This window comes from Lepidochelys kempii, chromosome 7 (genome assembly GCF_965140285.1).
Source record: "Lepidochelys kempii isolate rLepKem1 chromosome 7, rLepKem1.hap1, whole genome shotgun sequence".
NCBI classification, from domain to species: domain Eukaryota; kingdom Metazoa; phylum Chordata; order Testudines; family Cheloniidae; genus Lepidochelys; species Lepidochelys kempii.
In genome coordinates this window covers 38,837,353-38,860,437 of record NC_136386.1, presented here as the reverse complement: position 1 = coordinate 38,860,437, position 23,085 = coordinate 38,837,353, and the positions used below count along the sequence as shown (strand labels likewise).

The following is a 23,085-nucleotide window of genomic DNA, read 5'->3' as shown; positions in this document are numbered from 1 at the left end:
TCTTGCACATCAACAGAACTGTCTACCAATTTCCAATCAGTTACATTTCTGCAACACCACTGTGGAATGGAGAGAACCCAGCGTGGCTCTCTGAGGCTAGGTAGAGTTTGTAGAGCTAAAAGAAAAAAACTTGTTTTCATTTTGATACGGAAATTAGTGATAAACATAGAATCCCATAATTCTATATTAGAAGGATGGAAAGTGATCACAATAAAAAGCCCTTCCACATAGTTGACTGTAGCAGAAGGGCTACCTCATTCATATCTACTGCAAGATACAATAAGCCATAGCTCCCAAACCCTGCCATTTACTCAGTACAAATGGTGAAGTTTTAAAACAGGTTTGGATAATTTGGCCATCTAGGAATGTTGAAGCTCAAAGCCCCAAGAAAGGAGAGAAAAGGTGAAGCATAACTTACTGCTCGATGGTCTTCTATAACTGGCTGGCATGGCTGAACCACAGCTACTGTGGGCTATGGGGCAGTGAGAGAGGTTACAGTTACGGTTGTTTGCAGAGGCACATGTGATTACAGATGGACGGTTCTGAGAGGGAAAAGAACAGAATTGTTATTCAGCAAGGTCACTGGTACAGACAATGCTAGCAGTTGTTCATCACTTAAAAGCACACATTAACTGAAATAATCTTAGCGGGGGCCTGTCAGCTGTGAGCAAATACATTTCATTATGTAAGAGAGGAGGAGAGTTATCTGGCTACAAGTAATCCCTAAAATATCTAATAGATTAACGCCAAAATAATACGCCACACAGCAAATCCCATTCCGTACATGATACTGCAATATTAGAACAAAACCTGGAATGTTTTCTTTTAGAAAACATTTGTGAAGACAAAGGTCTAAATATCCTGATAAAAAAAAAAATTACATCATAAAAATGACTGTGCATGCAGCAGAATTTGACCTACCTCCCTTCACAGCAGACGTACTCATTTTAACTCTCTCATTAAGTAAAATACCAAGGCTCCTCATATTGGTCTCTCTCATTTTAAAAGAGTCAAGCTTTCCTCTTCCAGGACTGCATCTCAACACTTAAAGTAATCAAAACACAAAGTCTTGATCTCACTTTGGTATGAGTGTAGTGCAGAACTGACTGTCAACAACATACTGGGGGGAATTTTATTAGCTGCTGTAAAGTTTCCACAGTATCTTCCTTCTGAAGAACCTGAAGTACTTTGCAAACATTATTAATAGGTTAACCCTAGTAGTTAGGTAACCTAACTTTTATATTTGAAGAAACTGAGGCAATAAAATCAGCTGAATTACTCGCCCAGAATCATGAATTCTCAATCCTGTGCATTACTCCCTATATTGATGTAAAGCATGAAGAGTAGAAAAAAACTCCAAGCGATATCGGAGTCCTGAAAACAGTGGAACAGAAATAGACCAAAATGGCTCGGAAAAGTTTCTCTGGCTCAAGAAGCCATACCTCTTCTGTTGCTGTGGCTTTCCAGCACTGCCTCATAAGCAACACCCTTTCTCCACTTCCAAAAACGCATGCAATTCCCCAAAACTGTTGTCACTGGGCAACCCTGGTAACACCATTATTAAAAACTTCAAACTGGTCCATTTCTGAAGTACTGAGTCATTTCAGTTTAACATTCAGTGGGAAGGGGGGGGGGGGGGCCTTATGCAAAGGAATGGTCCTGGTTTCTCTAGGTGGCTGCCTGAAGAAAGGTGTGATGAAAAACACACACACTTTAAAATATTTTTGCTTAAAACTTTTGGTATATTTTATGATGCAAGTTCATTTTGCTATGCCCAACTTACATGAATACCGCATTTCTGGAGCACATGACTTGGCTTGCCTGAATCAGCGCAGTTGGCAAATAATTTTCAGTTCATGCCTCACTCTCAATCAGTCGATCTGCAAACTGTACTAAACCTATCCTCAACAGAAAGTCAGTGGAAAAGAGAAATACCAGGGGAGGGAATGGCTTTCATTGTTTAAAATACGTTCAGTTTAGGCACACTGAACAGAGATTTCATTTCACTGCGAGATCAAAGTAAGACTTTCTCTGAGTCAAATGCCAGCTACATAAAGCAAAGCAATATTATTTTTTTCACTATTTTTCTAGACATAATGAGCTAAAATGTCCATTCACATCCTACTGCATTGATAGCAGGGGGGAAAGCTTCAGTTACTTGACTCCTTTGTACGCAAGGCACAGTGGACACAGATTTCATTTTACATGCTGCATAGTTGGCAGTACTGTGTTTCTTCACCTTGCCTAAGATGATATTTCTCCAAAAAACTGTATTTTATACATATGCAGAAAAATCTATATATGGCTACATGAGTTTAAGAATGGATTTATGGGTGAATGAGTTTTCTTTCTGCATCTTTTCCAGACTTCACAAGAATGCCTGTGCTTGCACTGCCTATTACCACTGTGAATATATTAAAATGAGAAGTACAGAGGAATTAGTAACATAGTGACTACAGTTGCTGAACCTCACTGGCCAAAACCTGTGTTTCTATAGCCACATTAGACACAGAAGCAGATACAGAAACGTGAGCATGTATTACAGTTGTATGAACTTGGTTAAGGTGTAATCAAGCCACAGCCTCCTATTGCTATTTTCCATACACAGTTTCTATACTGTAATCTTAGCAAGGACTCGCCTCACCTCACCATCCCATTTCCCCAAGACACTAGATTGCAACTAAGCTCAAAATGTCAAAGATAACAAAACAAAAATCTGGCCAGCGTGCTTGGGTATTATCCAGTACAAACACCTCATAAGAAACAGCAGAGTATGTCAGTGCTGGCTGCCAGGTTGAGAAACAAGAGTGATATTATCAAAGAGAACCAGTGTCGTCAATGGAAGCCTGTCCCTTCCTTCTCTGTCATCACTGAACAAACTGTTAAGAGGCAGAGAAGAACTGTTGTACATAGAACAATAGCTGTAGAATCTGCACATTGAGTTATACAAGATAGCGGCAAACCTAGGGACAGTCAGGCCATTTCCACACAGCAAGACTTTAAAAATAACAGCCCTGGTTGGATGCCTGCACAAAAGCTGTCGAGAAAGAACTGCAGTGCCAGTCTACAAAAGGGAGAAGAGAAAAACCACCGCACCGACCATAAAATATGAGCTGGTCATCCAGCCAAAAGCTTATTTGTAAGTTGTAGTGGAAATGTTCCCCACTGAAAGATTCATTCACATATATGGATTTACTCTTTGCAATAAATCATGATAGGGGAGCAAGGAATGGCTGGGTACATGTGCCAGCTTATGTTCCCATGCTGCAGCTAGCCACAACTCACTACGGTACAACTTTTAATAAGTCATTGGCTGAACAAGATAGAGGCTTTTGATTCCCACTTGAGAGAAGGGCTATGGTGTTGGGGTGAAAGTGGCTTTGACATATAAAAGAGAGGGATTATTATGTAGCATGCATGAAAATCCACCTCTCTTCACAATGCAGGGATTCTTTAAAAGAAGATGTTGCTCCCAAACTGACAAAGAACAACGACAGAACTAGAATTCCGTGCTTGTGCAAGTGTGTGTCACTGCGTGACCTACCTGCTTCATGCCTTCTCCTTTATGTGGCATGGGGTGGAAAGTAAAGCCATTATGGAGAAGAAAGAGATCTCCAATAATAGTTGGGGAACAGTATTAGACAATGGCACAACATACTATGTACAGAGAAGATGGTGTCATTAGTTCCACACATAAACCTTTTCACGCTGATTAAATTTGTTCAATGACTTTCTGCATTCAGGGTGGGGCTTTAATTCAGTGATGAGAAGAGCCTTTCAGCAATCTGTATCTCATTGGGTTACAGAGTTGTATGTTATTCCAGCCTCTTCCTCTTCTTTTCATGTTTCTTTCCTTTCCTTCCCCTCTTCAGTATAGCCACAGCAGAGAGATTTTCAAAGGCACATAGGCATCCTCAAAGAGAGTGGAGCGCCCTTAGTGCTTTTGAGTTGATCAGTTTTATCTAGGGCTATTAAGAGCCCTGCAAACTATTATTTGAACACAGTGAATCAGATCACTCAATAAGTTTGCATCTCTAATTCAAACACATGCACTTACAAGCTTATCAAAATATAAAATATGTGGGTGAATGGAAGAGAGTTTAGGGAAGCGATTTGCTTTCAAACAGCCAGCCATTTATCTCATGGAACACATTGAATCTTAACAAAATTAACTGTGAAACTTAAAAATAAAATAAAATAAATAAATAAAAAACCCGACAACCAACCATGTTTTGCCTGAACAGTATTGTTGCCTACCTATTGTAATTCATAACATACTTTGCTTATGTCTGGGAAGTCATACATGTGTGTACAGCAAGGTTTCCTACAACAACCCAGAGAGTCTTATCCATCTAGAAGACAAGTACCTGCTGCCGTTCCACAGAAGTCAGCGCAGGTGTCATGCTGACTGTTCGCGTTGCATCCATGCTGTTTTTGGTCAGTGCTAGAGGTTGATCCATGGTCAAGCTTGGGATTGAGGCATACATGTGATTGGCATGAAGGCTCATTGTTGGGGCAGCAGCCCGTTCTATTGGACTGCGACTCCTGTCTCTGTGCTCCTTTCGATAATCCCCATTGGCAGTCTTGTTTCTAGCAGTTTAAAAAGAAAAAGGCAGTCAATTGTTTTGTTACCACCATTTCATAAAACCACATCACATAACTCTGGGAAGTGCCCTGCACTCCTATACAGCTGAAATGACATTTGCAAGACAGAGGCCTTTTCAAAAACACCAAGAGACGTGTGCTGCTCAATTCTTCGCGATAAGGTATAAAATAGATCAACCCATCCCCTGTCCATCCCACCATCTCCTGTAAAACACACACTTTTATTAAAGAGTGATTTATGCTTCCAAGCTCTGTCAGGAGATAGTGTCGCATTTTCCCCTAGATTTCCTGATACTTATTTAATGCTTTAAGAATTGAGCCATATTCTGGCTACTGATCATACTTTAAGGCCAGAAACCTACCAATTTAGAATCCTATAAAGTCTACTCCCCTTCCCCACCTCCTAGCAATAGCTTTCCTTAAGCAATGCTGAAGTGTATGGAAAGAACATGTATCAATCACTGCCGTTCTCTGCAGTGGGCAAACGCTCCAGCAGCCGGACACTACACTGCTAAAAACAATAGAGTAGACACTGGGGCACTGGTTGATTGTGTAAAGAGCCATATACGGTATATATACCCTGGGGATTCAGGCATGTAGGGCAGTTTACTCACCTAAGCAGTGCCTCACCATCCACACTGCCATTTAGATCTGTGCTAGCTGGGGTATGCAGTGTGTGTACTCTGCATGCTGCCATAAGTGTAGATTACCTTAGGGCCACCTAATTAACATCAGAAGTAACTCCGCTGGAGGTAGTGGGGTTGTTGAAACATGGAACATTTAAAGAGCAGCATCCATTGTTTATTTCTGTCTCAAATGGTTGTATTTTCTTTCACCACGTTTCTTTAATTAGCAAGAGCAGTTCCCACAGAAGATTAATTACAACCAACTGGTGAATTGTCTCCTCAACAGATTCACTCACGTAATTAAGACTTCAACATTTATTGCACTTTACAAATAAATGATTTTGTATCTTCTTTTGCTTAATAGATGTGTATTTGCTATTCATCAGGGGAAGTTGCTAAACAGACAAACCATTCAAAAGGAAACTAATGTGAGAGAGAGAATTGCGCTTTCAACTTGATGAATTATGACATACAGTAGGACATAATCACACATCCACATAAGCATTTGTTTGATTGGCATTCTGGAAAGATCAGTATTTTAAAGGTTAAACTTTATCAAAAGCCCTGTACTGTGGTTCTGGCACATCAAGTTCATACCAGGGATGAAAGAGAGTTAAAAGAGAAAAGTGGCTTTATGAAAAGGCAGGAGAAAAACTTAGAGCAAGAGCAGATCTTATGGAACAAGACTGCCAGATACTCAACAGGGATACTTATTAAATAAATCCATTTAAAAACTTTGTCTTACCCAATCATAACAAAATAATACACAAGAGAGACTTTGCAGAAATGCTGGTATGACTGGAGGGTTGGGGCTGCGAGGGGTGGGGAAAGAGAGAAAACAGCTTTTACCATAATGGTGAGATTATGCCAAAATCAAGATGTGAACATTATTATTCAATGCTGAAACAACTGACCAGTACAAGAAGCCACTGCATCTTCTAGAGGTCTGGTATGGTTAGAGCTAGCAGGAAAAGGGAAGCTAACAATTGAGAAACTGAAAGTTAAAATCCCACATAACAATTGTAAACAGATGCAAATAAGGAATCCTGAGACCCGCTAACAAGCAATTTAGCCAGCCTTCTTACACAAAATCTAATAGAAATAAAAATGCAAGATTTACGTGAGAGGGTAACCTTTACTTGACTTACCCCTCTACCTGTTTTTATATAGGATTTTTTTTATATTTTAGTTTGTATAGAGGTATTTAATAACTCTGTTTTGACGCCAACTTCTCCATAGTATTCAGAATCAAAACTACACTTAGATTTACATTATTGTTCTGAACTGTGGCTACCTTTTGTTCACATGTGTGCCAGTAAAAGATGGCTGATTACTCCTCTGGAATATTTAACATATAATATTTAAAGTATAGGAGGGACGAGGGGAAGAGAGAAAGAGAAGGAGAAGGGTATCAGCCACCTCTTAATGGACTGCAGCATCCATCTATGTTAAGAAATGAAAATTTTTTTTCCTTCTAAACTTTCTGTATTTATACTGACCTAACTGTGATTGATGATGAAGCTAGATATTGGCTCTAGGGCCTCATTTGGTTGAAAAAGGCTGTTGTACTTTTTCCATGAAAGAATGGGATTCCTGGTGAGAATATGATTAGCGACTTCAGCACCAATTCTTCCTTGCATTCGGACACAGTGTAAAGGAGCAACCGGCTACTGCTGCCCTTATAACCAAATACTTAAGAGATCTCATCATAGAAAGCAGTACACAACACACTGGGAAATGTATTCTTATAGGTCTGTGTTTGTGTGCTTTGGTCTATGGCTTTGCCAGCCTAGTAACATTTCAGTACACAAGACAGTCTGCAATATCAGCATTCTAAAGAAAGACGTTTTGGATTGGATTATACTGAGCTAGTGACTGGTATGAGTAGAGACTGGATGGGAAGCATAGCAGTTTCTATATTTGAAGTACAGTAAACTGCTCTTAAAATACAGTACTGAAAATGACCACTGAATGCACAACACAAACAAGCTATGATCTTTCCTTCTGTCTGAAAAGTTTAAACACTGAACCTTATACAAAGTCTCCACTTAATGAGATTTTTTTGTTCAAAAAAAAAAAATCAATGTAATGAGTTAAACCTGGGCAATAGCAATGAAATGGTCTCGTCAATAAATCATTACATTAAAACACGTTCTTAAAAACAGATTAAGTCTAAATACAAATTATGAGCTAACCTCTAATTGCCTTGCTCACATAAAATAGTCCCTTTGAACCACAACAATACATTTAAACCAGTGAAATTACTTATGTGATCAGTGTAAACAGAATTTGGCCCTACATTATTTTCAAATTTAAGGAAAATCTCTAACGTTAGATGCCAACAGAGAGGGATAATTTTTCCTGCTGCAGCACAATACCATCCACAGCTGCAAACCAGAAAGGCTACACTTGGGTGTATGATCACAACTAAAGCCTATATGGTCTAGTACAGTTTGAAGTATTAGCGTTGCTTGGTACAAAACCAAATTCTTCCTGCTGATAAATTCAGATTTTCACTGGCTGAAGAGAATACAATATTATATCCCCTAGATTTTATTTGTCTGTGTAATGAAGACACATCAATTCTCAAAGGCAGAAGTCTCTTCACCACAAAGAGCTGTTTCTGCTGTGAAAATGGAACTGTAGGTTCACAGTTTTGCCCAATGTTTGGGATTTCCATGCCAGAATATTGAATTTGCTGATCAAAATGGCAAAACTTGACCAGTTATAGGAAACTCAAAAATGTCAGGTTTTTCCATATATTTACATGCAACTCAAATAGCATATATATTTCTATTCATTTTATATAAAGCTTAAATGCAAACAAACATATTTAACATATATAACTTCCTGTCTGTATGTTTCTATAGAACTTCATACCCATTTATACAGGATTCCAACAGAAAAACCTGTCCAGAGGTGGTGGGCCATAGGCTACAGACTTGGAGGGTAAGTAAGTATTGCTAAATTCCACTCCAAGTGAGGAAAGGGAGCAAAACCAATGTGGCATTATCCCTCCCTATGATGAGGACCTCCACAGGCTTGGGGGAGAAATAGGAAAGGTGGGGATGGAATTGGGAGCATCTGCTATATGTGGATAACAACTCTACAAAATTTCCATAGGAAATGTCTGCCGGAGTTAAATTCTGCTCCTTTAAGTGTCTGCACCTGCTCCACTCCTTCTACCCCTCTTGGGCACGGAGATAATGCACAGCCATAAATGGTGAGAAATTGGTAGGTAGCATGGCTCCAGAATGAGCCTTGCTGTCAGGCAGGATTTATGGGGGACTATGAGGAGCAAGAAACAGCAGCACAGAGACTGGCCTGAGAATATTGGGATATCCAGACAGAGAGGAAAGCCATGCCTCATGCCCCTCTGTGGACCCACATCCCCTTCTCACACTGTGAGGATGATCACCTCTGGGCAGGGTATGCTTTGGCCCATTGTATTTAAAAATACTTTTCTTAAGTAATTCACATGAAAATCTATGCAGCACTGACAACGATGAGAAATTTTTGCTACTTCTAGTTTTACAGAGGAAATTCACCATTTTTGTTTGAGTCCAGCACAGATCTTTAAGTACCACACAGACTAGTAACACAAGAGCACTACACAGGCTAGAGTATACTTCCATTTCAGTACTCCCAGGATTAAGATTAACACTAAATTCTTCACTTCACTTATCTTCTCAACTCCTTTTTCACAGGATCAGAGGTGCCCATGATTTTTCGCTGCTCCTTCTGGTCCATGGTATGGGTTCTTAGGTCTTGGAGTTCCAGTCTATTTCTCCTCAAACATCTCTTGACAAAGTCTTTCCATCATATCCTTGGTCCTTCATGTCCATTCTTGCTGTCTTCTTCCTCCCATGCTTTCTTTGTTGGTCATTCTTCTCCCATCCTTATCGCACGTCCAGCCCACCGCAAATGTGTGCTCACCAGCCTATCACTAAGAGTCCAAAGTTCATCTCTCCCCCTGCCCAATTTTTTTCAGGTGCACTCTGTTTACTCTCTGCTTGTCTGCCATTCTCCATTTATGTATTATTTTCTACTACCTAAATCTTCTTTTCTTCCATCTCCTTAAGACCAACTGTCTCCATGGAGCAAGCATGGACAAACACACACAGCATACACTTTTCTTTTCAGTTTGTTACCTAATTGCCAGTCCAACAAGTACTCTTGCCAGCTTTTTCACTGCCACCCATGCTCAATTTCAGTTCTCCAGATCGCTCTCCGGTGGCACTAAGAATACTTCCCAAGCAAACAAATTCATTCTTCTGATTCAGCTTCTTTCCTGAAACTTCAATGAACAGGTCTTCTACCACCTTCCCTACTTGCATAACTTCAGTTTTCTTTGTGTCTGCCTTTAAACCATGATCTTTAAAAACACAGATGCCCACTTTGATATCATATTTACCAGTTCCTCTTTTCAGCCATCGAGGCCAGATCGTCAACATACATTTGTTTTCTCTGCATCTCCACAAGCTCCGTTCTCCTACAAATTAACGCCATAACTAAGATGAAGAGAAGCTGAGTACACTGCCTTGTCTCAATGCCGGTCACCTCAAAATCGTCCGAAATTCCATGTATTGGTACCTACCACCTTAGCTCTTGACCCTTGATACAGTTCCTCAATCATCTCTACTTGTAGTCCCCTCCCATCCATCTCAATACTCTAAAAACCAGCTCCGATAGAACCAAGTCAAATGCTTTTGCAAGATCAATTAATGTTGCATAGCAGTTAAGCCCTCCATTTATCATTCTATCAAACTTCTGTCTCATGGCAAATATTAGTACTCCTTCACTTCCTAAAGCCACATTGTTCCTCTCCTATATTCTCCTCCTCCTTGAACCTCAACCTTGGCTTTCAAAACTCTCTCAAGGACTTTCAGAGCCTGACTTAACGTGATGATGCCCCGATAGGCATTTGGATCATTTGCACCACCCTTTCCCTTCTAAAGAAGCACAATCAATCCCGTTCTCAGGTCATCTGGTATCCTAGCTTGATCCCAGCAAACACACAGTAATCTGTGAAACTGCTTTATTTCAGTATCTCCAACTGCGTGATCTTATTAACAGTTATCTTGTCTTTGCCAGCTGCCTTACCATTCTTCATCTTATTCAGTGCTCCTTCGGTCTCCTCTACAGAGATCAATACCCCCAAAATTGTCACGAGTGCTTGCACTCACAACTCTCTTGTTTAACAGTCTTTGGAAATATTTTTTTCTTTTTAGGGTTAGTCACTACACAATTCCCATTCTTCACAAAAAGATTTCTTCAGATCTTGATTTACACTAAATTTTAGCAACTTTAAATTAAACTTATGGCAGGAAAAAAAAAACTATCTAACCATATAGATCTCTTAGATTCCATTGGTATGGTGACTGTTCATATACTTGATCTGAATACAAGATTAGCTTTATTGATATTAGTACAGGGAATGAATCAAACCCCTTCACATTACTATTATGTAATTTTAAATATATATATTTTGAAAAATTTACATTCACAATGTATTTGTGCAACTGAAAACACTTCCAGTTATGAAACTAGAAAGAAAATGGGCTTGATATTCTCATTACTGGTAACTCAAAGATGTTTCAAAATTTGGAAAGCTTAAATTTCACTTCATTTGTAAAGTTTAGTAGCACAAGCAGAAACATCTTATACAGGAAATAGTTGTTTTGTTGTTGCTTACAAGCAATGTTTACACTAATAGTATGAAAACAATTATTCTAATAAGTTACACGAAAATAGTATTCAATGAATATTGTATTTATTTCTTTTGATTTTTTTTACTCCCATTTAAATTATGTTTTGGAAAACTGCTCTATGCTTGTTTAGATACTTAATGCTCTTGCCAAAGGGGCCATCAGAATTGCTTCCATGTCTGAAGATAATTGTATTTCACCAAAATGAAGTAGTTCTGTATATCCAGGCTTCTTAAACTAGTAGGGGTAATTGCTGGCTATCTTTGAAAGCTAAAGATTTGTAATGCATAATGAATGACACTATTTAATTGACCAAGCACAGAATCCCTCACTGTCTCCAAGCCTCTCCACCCCTTACAAAATTATTATGGGTCAAATCCTCAGCTGGTCTCAGTGTAGCACAGAGGTGAGCAAACTACGGCCCATGGGCCACATCCGGCTCACAGGACTCTCCTGCCCAGCCCCTGGGCTCCTGGCCCAGGAGACTAGCCCCCGGACCCTCCCCCACTGTTCCCCCTCCCCCGCAGCCTCAGCACACCATGCTGCTGGTGGAGTGTATTAAGCTGCTCCGCGTAGGAATGTGCTACTGGTAGCAGTTACGGAGAGCAATTTACTACACTACACCAGCACAACGCTCTGGGCGGTGCGGTTGCAGCGCCGCCAGCCACCAGTGCTCCGTGCTGTGCGGTCAGGGAGCAGAGGAGGATGGACCGAGGGCAGGGGAGTTCGGGGTGGTGGTCAGGATGGAGTCGGGGCAGTCAGAGGGCAGGGAACGGGGGGTGGTGGAATGGGGGCAGGGGTCCCGGGGGGACAATCAGGAAGGAAGGGGAGTTGGATGGGGCGGTCAGGGGCAGGGGTTCCAGGGGTCAGGGAGCGGGGGGTGTGTAGATGGGGCAGGGGTTCTGGAGGGGCAGTCAGGGAACGGGGGGGTTGGATGGCCCGTCAGGGGGTGAGAAGCAGGGAGGGCGGGCGGATAGGCAACGAGGGCACAGCCTCTCCTAACCGGCCCTCCATACAATTTCCGAAACCCGATGTGGCCCTCAGGCCAAAAAGTTTGCCTGCCCCTGGTGTAGCATCACTGATTACAATGGAACAACTCTGCTTTACTCAAGCTGAGGTTCTGGCCTGGTGTGTGTAAATTTCAGTGACAGAATGGGTTAGGGTTAGGGTTAAAAGAGAGCACCCTCACCCTGAAACCTTCTATCTGCTTTCCAGATAGAAAAATTATACATTGCTCAAATCTTCAGTCCTTTTTCCCAGTGCTTAAAAACAGACATTGTTTTCCATGTTTCTCCCCAGTGAATCATAACCAAGGCTCCAGTGCTTACCAAGCATCATGTGCTTAGATCGATGTCATACCAAAACCACACACATCCTGACTGTTCGATGAAAGTCTGCTTCAATTTGGTTCTAAATAATGTTTGCTAATTGAAAGCAATGTTTCAGTCCTGTGCATTAAGCAATTCAAAGGTAGTTACCCCACATTGTTCTCAACGATTTTTGAATTGTATAACCTTTAAATGCTGCTGCTGCTCTGTGTACTGGCAGAGAACTGTGGTAATTCACACCCATCCTAGAGGAACAGACTAACTCTGCCAACTGTTTAAGGAAAAGAGAAAAGAGAGGCCCAGTGAAGGGGACAGCTTTGCTTACACTGACTTCCAGCATGCAGTTTCTTAAGGAATGGATGCCAAAATGTTACTGTATCTCCAACTGGAGAAATCACAAATGTCCCAGAATCCCTTTGGCAGAAAAAGTTTTTACTTGAAATGGTTGTACTATAAAAGTATATGGCACACGCAGAAAGAACAAGATTCCACTTACACAGCTTTTTAATTTACTTTCCAAGATGTTCTTCCTTATACACGCACTATGCATTCTATGGCTAAAAGTAAACCAATGTCTATACCTTGACACAAGACTCAAACATTATTTTAATGTTTTGACAGGAAGTTTCAACATCTTTCTTTGATAGTCAAATTGCTAACACACAGGGGTTGCCATTAAAGAGTCAGCATTTACTACCAATTACAACGGTCACATGACATTACCACTATTAGAAAAAAGAAACTATTGTAACTGTTTCAGAGTAGCAGCCGTGTTAGTCTGTATTCTCAAAAAGAAAAGGAGGACTTGTGGCATCTTAGAGACTAACAAATTTATTTGAGCATAGCATGCATCAGAGGAAGTGAGCTGTAGCTCACGAAAGCTTATGATCAAATGAATTTGTTAGCCTAAGGTGCCACAAGTTCTCCTTTTCTTTTTGTAACTGTGTAGTAATGCTGCACAAATGTTGACATTTCAATGGTTACTACTGCACACACAATCTTTTGAGTGTTGAAAGAACCCAAATGCTTCTGTTAAACATTATTTAAGGAATTCCGATCAACTGGTAGAAAATATCTTTCCACAGTGTTATTAATGCAGCTTGTATTCCCCCCACCCTCTTCAAAATATACCTATTTACATACTTCACCTAAAACATAGCCAGGTGAGGAAAGGAGCACCTCGGTGCCATTTCACTAATGAATAAAACTTGGGGGGGGGGGAGGAGGAAGTGTAACATTGTTCCTCACTAATTAAGAACCTTTAATTAAAAGGAAAATTAGATAAGTTGCACTATAAATGCCAACCTAATTATCAGAAGAACCACTACAATCAGCTAACATAAGCAAACATTCTTTGTGCCTGAATAGAAAAATACAGCCAGGTCTACTTTGCATGGCTAGTAGCCCATACACATTCCTGTTTTCCCTAACATGCTACAGAGATTTTTTTCCCCCCTTAATTCTAAACATCTTTATTCTTCCCTGTTATTTCATTTCACAGCTTAGTAGTCAACCCTAAAAAGCCTCAAAAGTAGGCAATTTACACCAGTCTAGGAATTTGTGGGTTTTTTTTTTTAAAGCATCACTACCCAACAGAATCTGAACTTCAGACTGGTTTTCTGAGAAGGATAATTTTATTTTGTTAGCGAACAATGTAATTTTTGTTGTATATTGTTCCCTTGGGGAAAATCTGCTGATCTACCCTGAATTTAAAAACCCTGTTCTGTACTGGCCAACGCATCCAACCTGAAACTAACTACTGATCTTCCACAACGGTTTTCTTGTAGCACCACTGTGGCAGTTCTGCCTCTTGCCACATTTTCGGAGAGTGAATTTATACTGGTGTACTCTTCTAGAAGTGCAGTTTGTGGCTCAAATGGACACAAAGATGGACTTTAACTGTAGCCAGCAAATTTTCCATTTCTTCTCCAATTCAAAACCATTTATAAGGAAAGAGGCAGGTGGCTCATTTTCATTTTATAGCATCAGGCTGGAAACACCACTCAATAAAAGGCACCTAGCATTTTTAGGTGCTCTCCAGAAGCTTGTCCAGCAATCAATAATTAAATTTTAGTTTTCCAGACTAGAACTTTGATTATCTTAGACTGCCAATCAGATTTTTCCTATCTTGAATGTCAGATTCACTTCGGAGATTTGACCATTACATTAGTGAACTGAACCAAAAACAAAATATGGAATACAAAAAAGATGAGGCTAGAGGTAAGGATCAATGAAAGTTTGTGGAAGACAGATGTGTCCTTTTTGCTGAAGCAGAATTTTATGGTTTCTACCTTCTATTACTTGTACTTAGCACACTTTTCCTGTGTTGCCGCCATTGGATGTCAGTAGCCATTTTAGTGAACAGTGCATTTCTATGTAAATATGGAGTGTCAAAATACTGAGACGTGAATGTGTTTTCTGTCATGTATTTTCATATTACTTAGACATCCTGTAATGCAGCAGCTATTTCAGGTTATTCTTATCTATTCACTGAAACAATCAGCTCATTAGCTGTTTGGAATCATGATGTCCAATTGGATACTTAAATGCAAACCTAATCTCCCTTGGGAATAATTTCACAGCAAAAATAGAACAGATTACCATGAGTTGTAAAAAACAGTAAAGAGTTTTCCAATGCCAATATATGCCATAAGAAAACACTTTCAGGAGGAATGAGGAGCTACCTATTCATGATGAGTTACTATTCATAAAAAAAGTATGTAAGAAATGCAGAATGCACAGAAGCTGAAATACAAATCTAAGGTACAATAAAACAATGGACACAATCGTGGATCCCAACTCTAATTTCATCATAGAAAATATTGTTTCTTTCTCTTCAGTAAGTGCTGGTAGACTGACAAATGTTTTAAATGGATGTTTTTGCTACATGTACTGACATTCCCATATACAGTAAGTAAAGCACTATGTCCCACTAGTTGATAAATTATTTTGCTTTCTGTTGATTCTTGTAGAGTATGGCTAGAGATTCTCTAGGACATACTGTAATGTTATGGTGTGTGGATATGTGTATTATGCCAAAATAATTTGAAATAACAGGGAAAGAGCTTCAGAAATAATGAGCGCTGCCAGGTTTGCTGAAGGAACTGCAATTAAAAAGCCTATCTTGACAGAGAGTCTATCTCGAAAGGAAGCTCCCAGTCTACTCATTCAAAAGGTAATGGAAGAGTTTGCAAGAGGATTTAGTTTTAGGCCTTGGATAGAATTTGATGTTGTAGGGGTGTACTGCCCTCTTTCCACTATAAAAAGGGGACCAAAAAGCAGCTATGGTTTGACTCTTGATCACTTCCTGAAGCATGGATGGTACCATCACATAGCATTTCAATATTATCACATCAGTGAGGAAAAGTGTCTGAATACAGTAGGTCATTGTTGCAGATAGTTTCCTGAAATGTAGGACTCCTCCAGGAGAGTACCCATACCCATAACCCTGTTACTTAGACTGCATCCAGATGGAAGTCAACAGTTGGCCATGACTTTCATCTCTCTGAGCCAGGGAGATGGGATGGGGATGAAGTTTTGCTGGAAATTTCTAGTTATCACATGAATCGTAGGGGTGGAAGGGACCTTGAGAGTTCATCTACTCCAGTCCCCTGCACTCATGGCAGGACTAAGTATTATCTTTCTAGACCATCCCTGACAGGTGTTTGTCTAACTCCACACGGGAAGAAAATCTGAATGTGTAAGTGGCACGCAGGAAGAGCAACGAGAGGCAGAAAAGCAGTTAGAAGCTCGGAGGGGTACTGGAGAGTTCCCCAGGGACAGCTGTAAAATGATTAATCTGTATACAAATGCAATGCCTCACAAATACCTTCTGCAGGCATCTCCTCTTGCATTCTACCCGTCATGGGTCATGGGCCATCTTTCATAATTCAGCCACGTTAAAATCCTTTTGAAGTCTTACTCTTGGCTCATGCAACAGACATTTTACCCCAAGTCACTGGAAATTACTGTAAAACAGCTTATGATCACACAGAGAAAACTGTTGGCCAATCCAAGGAAGCAAGTTTACATATAAAATACACACAGCAGTGCTGTATCTGATTGCAGTAAAATTAACTGCATGAGTCTGAGCTCCACATTGCCAAGACAGGAGGTATGTTATCTGTTCTAGAGGAGCTGGGAACCCTGGTGTGGTAAGCTGCTGTTAATAAAGCCAGAGAGTAGAATTCTGTACAATGCTGTTAATGGACACCAAAAACAGTGATTATTTCTCTCATTAATATTTTCTTAGGCTTTGTCTACACTAGCATCTTTGTCAGTATAACTTATGCCACTCATGAGTGTGAAAAAAACCAACCCCTGACCAATATAAATTACACCGACAGAAGCTCCAGTGTGTACAGCACTATTTCGGTGGGAGACACTCTCCCGCTGACATAGCTACCACCACTCGTTGGAGGAAGTTTAATTATGTCGACGGGAGAGCTGTCTCCCGTCGGCATAGAGCAACTACACAAGCGATCTTGCATTGGGACAGCCGTGCTGCTGTAAGCTCTCTAGTGTAGATATAGCCTTAGTTACACTAGTTTGGTCTAAAATTTCTCTAACATAGCCACTGTCAACCCTCACACAACCACTTATACAAATGTAATGCACCAAGATAGTGAGCTTATTCTAATCAGTTTATGGGCCCACTCCCTTAGCATACAGAATGCCTTTTCAAGTCTATGGGAGTTTATTCAATTTTTATGCAGGTAAAACACTGCAGGACTAAGCCCTTTTTTGTCCCAATCTTTGTGGAAGCATATATTATGGAAGGTCAAAAGGTAACAACAAACAGGACTTGGCAAATTTATTAAACAAGAACTTGATCATGAATAGGAAAGCAGGTGTATGAAAACCATGGCCACTGACTGCCTTTGAAGTACTAAATCTGGTAACTGAGCAAAATTTATTGGCAGTAGATTATAGCGATTCTTATCTCAACCTAAAACTAACAGTTCTTACAACACAGAAAAATAGCTCTGAACCATCCAGTTCTTAGCAAGTACAATCTCTATTCACCAGATGTGCGAGTAGCATTAGTTGGTGTGAACAAGAGACAGCTCAGAAAGTATGCAAGCCCTTATGGACAGAGATTTAAAAGATAGTCCTAAAAGAACAGGCTATATATTAATGTATTTTTAAAAGCAACTGGTTCAGTAGCCTATGAGCTCTCTCTGGCCATCTCATAAAATAAAGAATAAGCTTTTTACTAAAATGTGATAAAATCTGTTCAATATTAAGACCACACGTTTACTCCAAAACTAGAAACTGAAAGACTATATGGATCACACTGATACAGAACCAAACATGAGAATAAGATTCTTTTTTTACCTCATATACTAGGCTAATTGTTATATGTGACTGCAAGTGAAAACTGAATTACTGAAGGACTATGGAAACATTCAGTAACACAAAAAGGCTTTGTCTGTATTTTGTAAAACTCTCCACAGCAATGATGTAAGTAAACATTGAAAAAGAAAAAGCAAATTGGTCACCATACTTATACCTGCAGTAGCCACACTGGCAGATTATTCTGTGTTTAGTGCTCACATGGCCTAGTAGCAAAGGATGTCTTAACCCCACAACAAATGTCTTAATAGAGAAACCTCTGAGTTTCATAAGCTTCTTGGTCAGAACAGCAGAACTCCAGCAAAAACAAAAAGTGTTTATTAAGTGATCAATTTCTTTTCATTGCTTGGATTTTAGTTTTGAGTAAAATATGATAATCCATATGAATGCTGAAAATGTTTTTGACTGGCAGCCTGTGACAATATGAATCAGGAAGTTTCATGCCTTATCACTGCTAATAGTAAAACAAACAAGCAATAAATTGTTTACATACAGTTTACACATTCAGGCTATGGACACAGTTTCTATAGACAATGACTCCAAGGGCAGGATTTTGGCAGGAACACATTAATTAACTTTAACTTCACTTTAATATTTGACTCCTCCATTATTAACAGTAACCGTACATCTGTGCCACATTAAAGAATACATGAAGCAATCATTAGCGTGTGTTCTGTTTTCTCATTCTGAGACTTTCCCCAGACAGTTCAGGAAAAGTTATTATCAAAGTACACAGAGTTAATCACACATATCCCATTATTTATCACAGGTATTCTGCACTCAACTCCCAAACCAATGCAAGCAAACACAGCTACTCAATAGCTGATGAAATGGGCAAGTGTAATCCAATTCCTGAACATTATTCCTGAATAATAAGCAAATTTGGTATGCAGGAATGCAAGTTTCCTATGCATATAATAGTGTCTACTGCATTTTAAAAACTATAATTTCCATGGGAGAATGAGAGGACTCTTAAGTTGCAGAATTCACTTACAGCACAGTAGGAAATATAAAGGATGGTTCAATTTCTATCAAACAGTATGGGAGCTGGTATCTCTCTAAACTATTCTGAACTGAGGCAACTACAAAGAACAGGATTCAAGCAAAATTTCCACTGAGGAAAGTGATCAAATAATTGAGGTTAGAACCTTTAGATTTCAATTGTTGTATGCATCCAATGAAGTGAGCTGTAGCTCATGAAAGCTTATGCTTTAATAAATTTGTTAGTCTCTAAGGTGCCACAAGTACTCCTGTTCTTTTTATTTCCCTTGTAATTTTCTTTAAGGATAAATACTAAACTAAAAACATACCCACCCCCTTTGGAGGAAATGTTGGCAAAATAATGGCTCAAAAGAAAAGCACAGTGTACTCCTAAATCAGCAACCTGTTTAAGAAGAATGCATCCGATGAAGTGAGCTGTAGCTGACGAAAGCTTATGCTCAAATAAATTGGTTAGTCTCTAAGGTGCCACAAGTACTCCTTTTCTTTTTGCAGATACAGACTAACACGGCTGTTACTCTGAAACCTGTCTGTAGACTGTCACATGATAATCATGAATGGCACTAACAGGTCAGGCTTAACCTGAAACTGTTACTTCCAATGAATTAGCGAAACAATGGCCTCTGTTACATTAACCCTTATAACACCAGCTGAACTGGTTATCAACAACTGAATGCTGCAGTTATTGCTCTGGCCTCTCTGTAAAGCAAACTACAGTGTTAGCAATATGGGTCTGATGTGCAGTTGGGAAGGAAGTCACTTCTGTCCCTCCTGAGCAACTAATCGACTCTCTACCTCGGCAGAGCACTTGCTGCCTCACAGCTTAAATTAAGTACAGCTGAAAGTATGGGGTTGCCATCTGGTTTGAAAAAGCAAGGATCAGGGAATAAAATGAAAGGGTTTTTTGGTACTAACCTCACTTTAATCATTGCCAAAGAGCATGAAGACAGCCCAGCGTCCTCCCACAAGAAAGCCTTGGGCCTCACAAACTTGGCAGCAGTCTCCTGCACAAAAAAGCTGGGCAGGCAGAAGCCTTGTCAGAATAAGAGTCCTCCCAGGAAAGCTGTGGTGCAAGGTACATGGGTCTGCCCACATGTTGAAAATAAAACGTTCCCTACACAGTTCTTGGGAAAGTTTAACACATTACTGGAGGGTTTATTTACAATTAAGTTCTTGCATAATTATGAAATGCATCAGCACAAATGTGCTTCATAGACAAAGGACACGTATGTGTTTGTTATTCCTAGGCATTAGGTTTGTTTGAACTTGTTTCTACATTTTTTAAAAAAAGGAATACAAAGGATAGGAAGTTCCTTCGTGAAATTCACTGCAGGAACCCTCTTGGCTTCTGAAGAAACAAAACAGCAGACTTCAAGGCATTATTATTCAGGAAGCTGGCTCTCGGGTTTCTAAAGGGTGGCCAGATAAGACACACACAAAAAACTCAGCTTTCCTCCCAAAGTTAATGTTCTTTGGAAACGTCAAAAATAAGACTGGTGGTGCTAGAAGTAATAGATTAAATTGCCCTCTGTCGATTTTCTCTCTTAATTTCTGAGTATCCAGTTTCAGATTAGGTACTAAAAGGGTAGAGGGACATTCGTTGCTGGAAATGCTTGAAAGTGGTTATTGGAATTGTAAAGATGGATCATAAACTCTTAGAAACAGCCAAATGAACACTTTTCACCTTTCAGCACTAAGCAATAATACCATTTGTTGGAAGTCAGCACTTCAGTAATTTGGAAGGAATGAGTTAAAGCCAGTTAGCATGTTTTTGTAGCAGATTACAGTATGAGAGGAAAATGAAAGGAGATTGTCCAGTCCAGCATTTTTAGTCTGGGGAGAAAAATTTACTTATTCAACCAGAAGTTAATGTAAGTTTTTATTCCAAATCCTGCCCTTAAAGAGTCATTGTCTATAGCAACCGTGTCCATAACATTCTAATTCTCAAGAGTGCAACCTTCTAGTAAATGGTACATCTGTCAAACAGCAGGAAACATCTGGGAAAATGGTTAAATGAAAATAAGAGAAACAAATATGCAAAACCTTTGTGTTTTCATATGCTTATAATATACATCTAGAGTATGTTTTTGAATGTGTACTCGTTCTTTCCTTGCCTCTTGGTTAGCTATCAGGCTCCGGTAGCTCACGAAAGCTTATGCTCAAATAAATGTGTTAGTCTCTAAGGTGCCACAAGTACTCCTGTTCTTTTTACGGATACAGACTAACACGGCTGCTACTCTGAAACCTGGTATATGTTGGTGGCTCTAAAATTCACCACAGTGTAGATATGGGATAACTTCTTTTCCCAACCTTGCCACAGACTTCCCTGTGACCATAAGCAAGTCAATTATTTTTTGTATTTGTATTTGCTCATCTGTACCATGCTTCCCTACTTCACAAGGCGGTTGTGGGACAAAGCACTAATGTCTGGATAATGTTTTGTGCTCTTCCCACGGGAGGCACTCCATGGGTGGAAAGTACCACCAAATAAAAAGCAACCTATGGAGTTGGATAACAAACCCAAACCCATTCTGCTTACAAGTGAACAGACTCAAACTGACCAATCATTGCCTATAATATCAGAGAGTAAAGGTTTGTGGTACACAGACAAGGTTTGAAAGGATCAAGTCTCTGGCTCAATCAGGATTTTGAATCATGACAGAAGGTGGACCAAATTCTGGTCCTGATTCAGGAAAGCATCCTGCTCAGGAAGCACTTAAGACTATGCTTGATTGATTTCCTAAACACAGGTGGACTTAAGCATGTTCTTAAATGCTTTCCTTGGCTTCTGTGAGGTTGTGATAGTGACTCCATTACTGATCAAACAGCTTACCACATGCTGGGCCTTTTCCTACTAAGAGTGCACAATACCACAGTTAAGGTGGACTTGTTATTTATTCATTAAAGGTTAATCTGCATTTCTTGGCAGGAGTTTGGGATGAAGAGTTTGGGGAGAGATTGAAAGGGCCTTAGCAGTCATGAAAAATAAATCTGGTTTATGGTTTTCTGTTCATTCAGCAGAAGTGAGGTGAAGGGAAACACGTTAGGTTTCAAATTGTCCTGTTCCTGCCATGTAGTCTTTTGAACAAATTGGTGCCTCTTTAAAAGAGTGAACCAGTTCTAATCAATATGACCTATGCTGTAAAAGTGCCACTGAGAGCCCGGAGAATTATAGATTTGAGAGGATCCATTTGAAAATGCTGAGTTGGGTTCTAAGACACTTCAAAAAGCAGCCTCAGACTAGGAAATAAATTCTGGTAGCTCTGGATTGCTTTTTACATTCTGGTTAATCACCCTAAAATAACGATCTCAACATATTTTTAAACACTAAACAAAAACCCAGAGTTCAAGTTAGGGCTCCCCATGCCTCCCTGTTTCCATTTTAATGCTTTTTTACTCTTTCCCAAAGGTCCCTTGAAGCTACCATGTCATCTGCATCAAAAAGACAATGGACATGATTCTCTGTGGAGCCCCTCAATGCTTCTTTTCTGCAAAGAATAGGAATAGCTAGAAAGCAACATGAAGTACTTCCTTCTTTCAGGTGATCCAGCACTGCCCTGCCCTGCCCTGTAGAATTCAGGATCTCACTTGAATTCCTGCTTTGAGCTACTTCCAGGTAACCAGACTGGGCAAATCAGGACATCTTCAATCCAGTCTGCTTTGAGAAGAGTTGAAAAGGGAGGCAAATATACAAACCACTGTAATTTCCCACTGAGGGCTCTACAAAGAAGAGAAAATGCATAGGATTACGATAGTAAGAAATCTACAGTGTCCAATGGGATCTTGCAAACTGCAGTGCAGAAATCCAAGGTAGCTGTATGAACCATGTATGACACAATCCTTCAATAGAAGAACAGAGTGGCAGCCTGCCCTCTGAAGTTTCTTGCTTTGGTCTCAAACTTAACATTTTAGAAGGTATTTGTATGTGCAGAGTTATAAGTGTGAAGACCTGAGCTTTGTCTTATTATGATAAGCCAATTCTTATGTAAGAGATTAATTTTTAAAACTGTGCTGAACAGCTGCAACAGAACGACGACATTTTCATATGCAAGTTCATGTCCACAACAATCTGAATGCTGCACGTCTGAATGAATTGTAACTAAGAGTTAGAGGGGGAAACCGTTTAATATTTATACGTATTTATCATGGTCAAGTCCCAAAATAAAAATATTAAATTTTAAACTGGAGTAATCTACAGGCAGAGAGAAAACAACAGTCTCTCGCCAATATATTTTAAGATGGTAAGACTCACGTATAACTTTAACAGTAAAACAAAATCTAGATGACCCTTCCAAAGAGACCAAGATCATCAATTAACACCTTCATTTTACCACAAAATATACTGATTTTTCCCTACAGTTTGCTAAGATGGAAAACATTTTTACAGTCACCACACTGTAATGATTTTACCTACTGTATAATGCCAGCCACAACCATCCTCATGCTGCAAATACAGAGAAGAGC

At 39.7% G+C, this 23,085-nt stretch overlaps 1 protein-coding gene across 6 annotated transcripts in view; it reads right to left on the bottom strand.

Annotated features, from left to right (window-relative positions):
- The window catches only part of VGLL4 (vestigial like family member 4), a 161,599-nt gene that overhangs the window by 6,126 nt on the left and 132,388 nt on the right, over positions 1-23,085 (bottom strand). For 5 of the 6 annotated variants that reach the window (XM_073352305.2, XM_078853690.1, XM_078853691.1 and 2 more), the window contains 2 exons: positions 4,368-4,590; positions 419-542 (listed from right to left, as the gene is read on the bottom strand). In XM_073352305.2, coding sequence (XP_073208406.1) covers positions 419-542; positions 4,368-4,590 — 347 coding nt within the window. Of the gene's footprint in view, positions 1-418; positions 543-4,367; positions 4,591-19,536; positions 19,626-23,085 lie in introns of those variants that run through there. The other variant, XM_073352307.1, reaches the window with a different exon arrangement.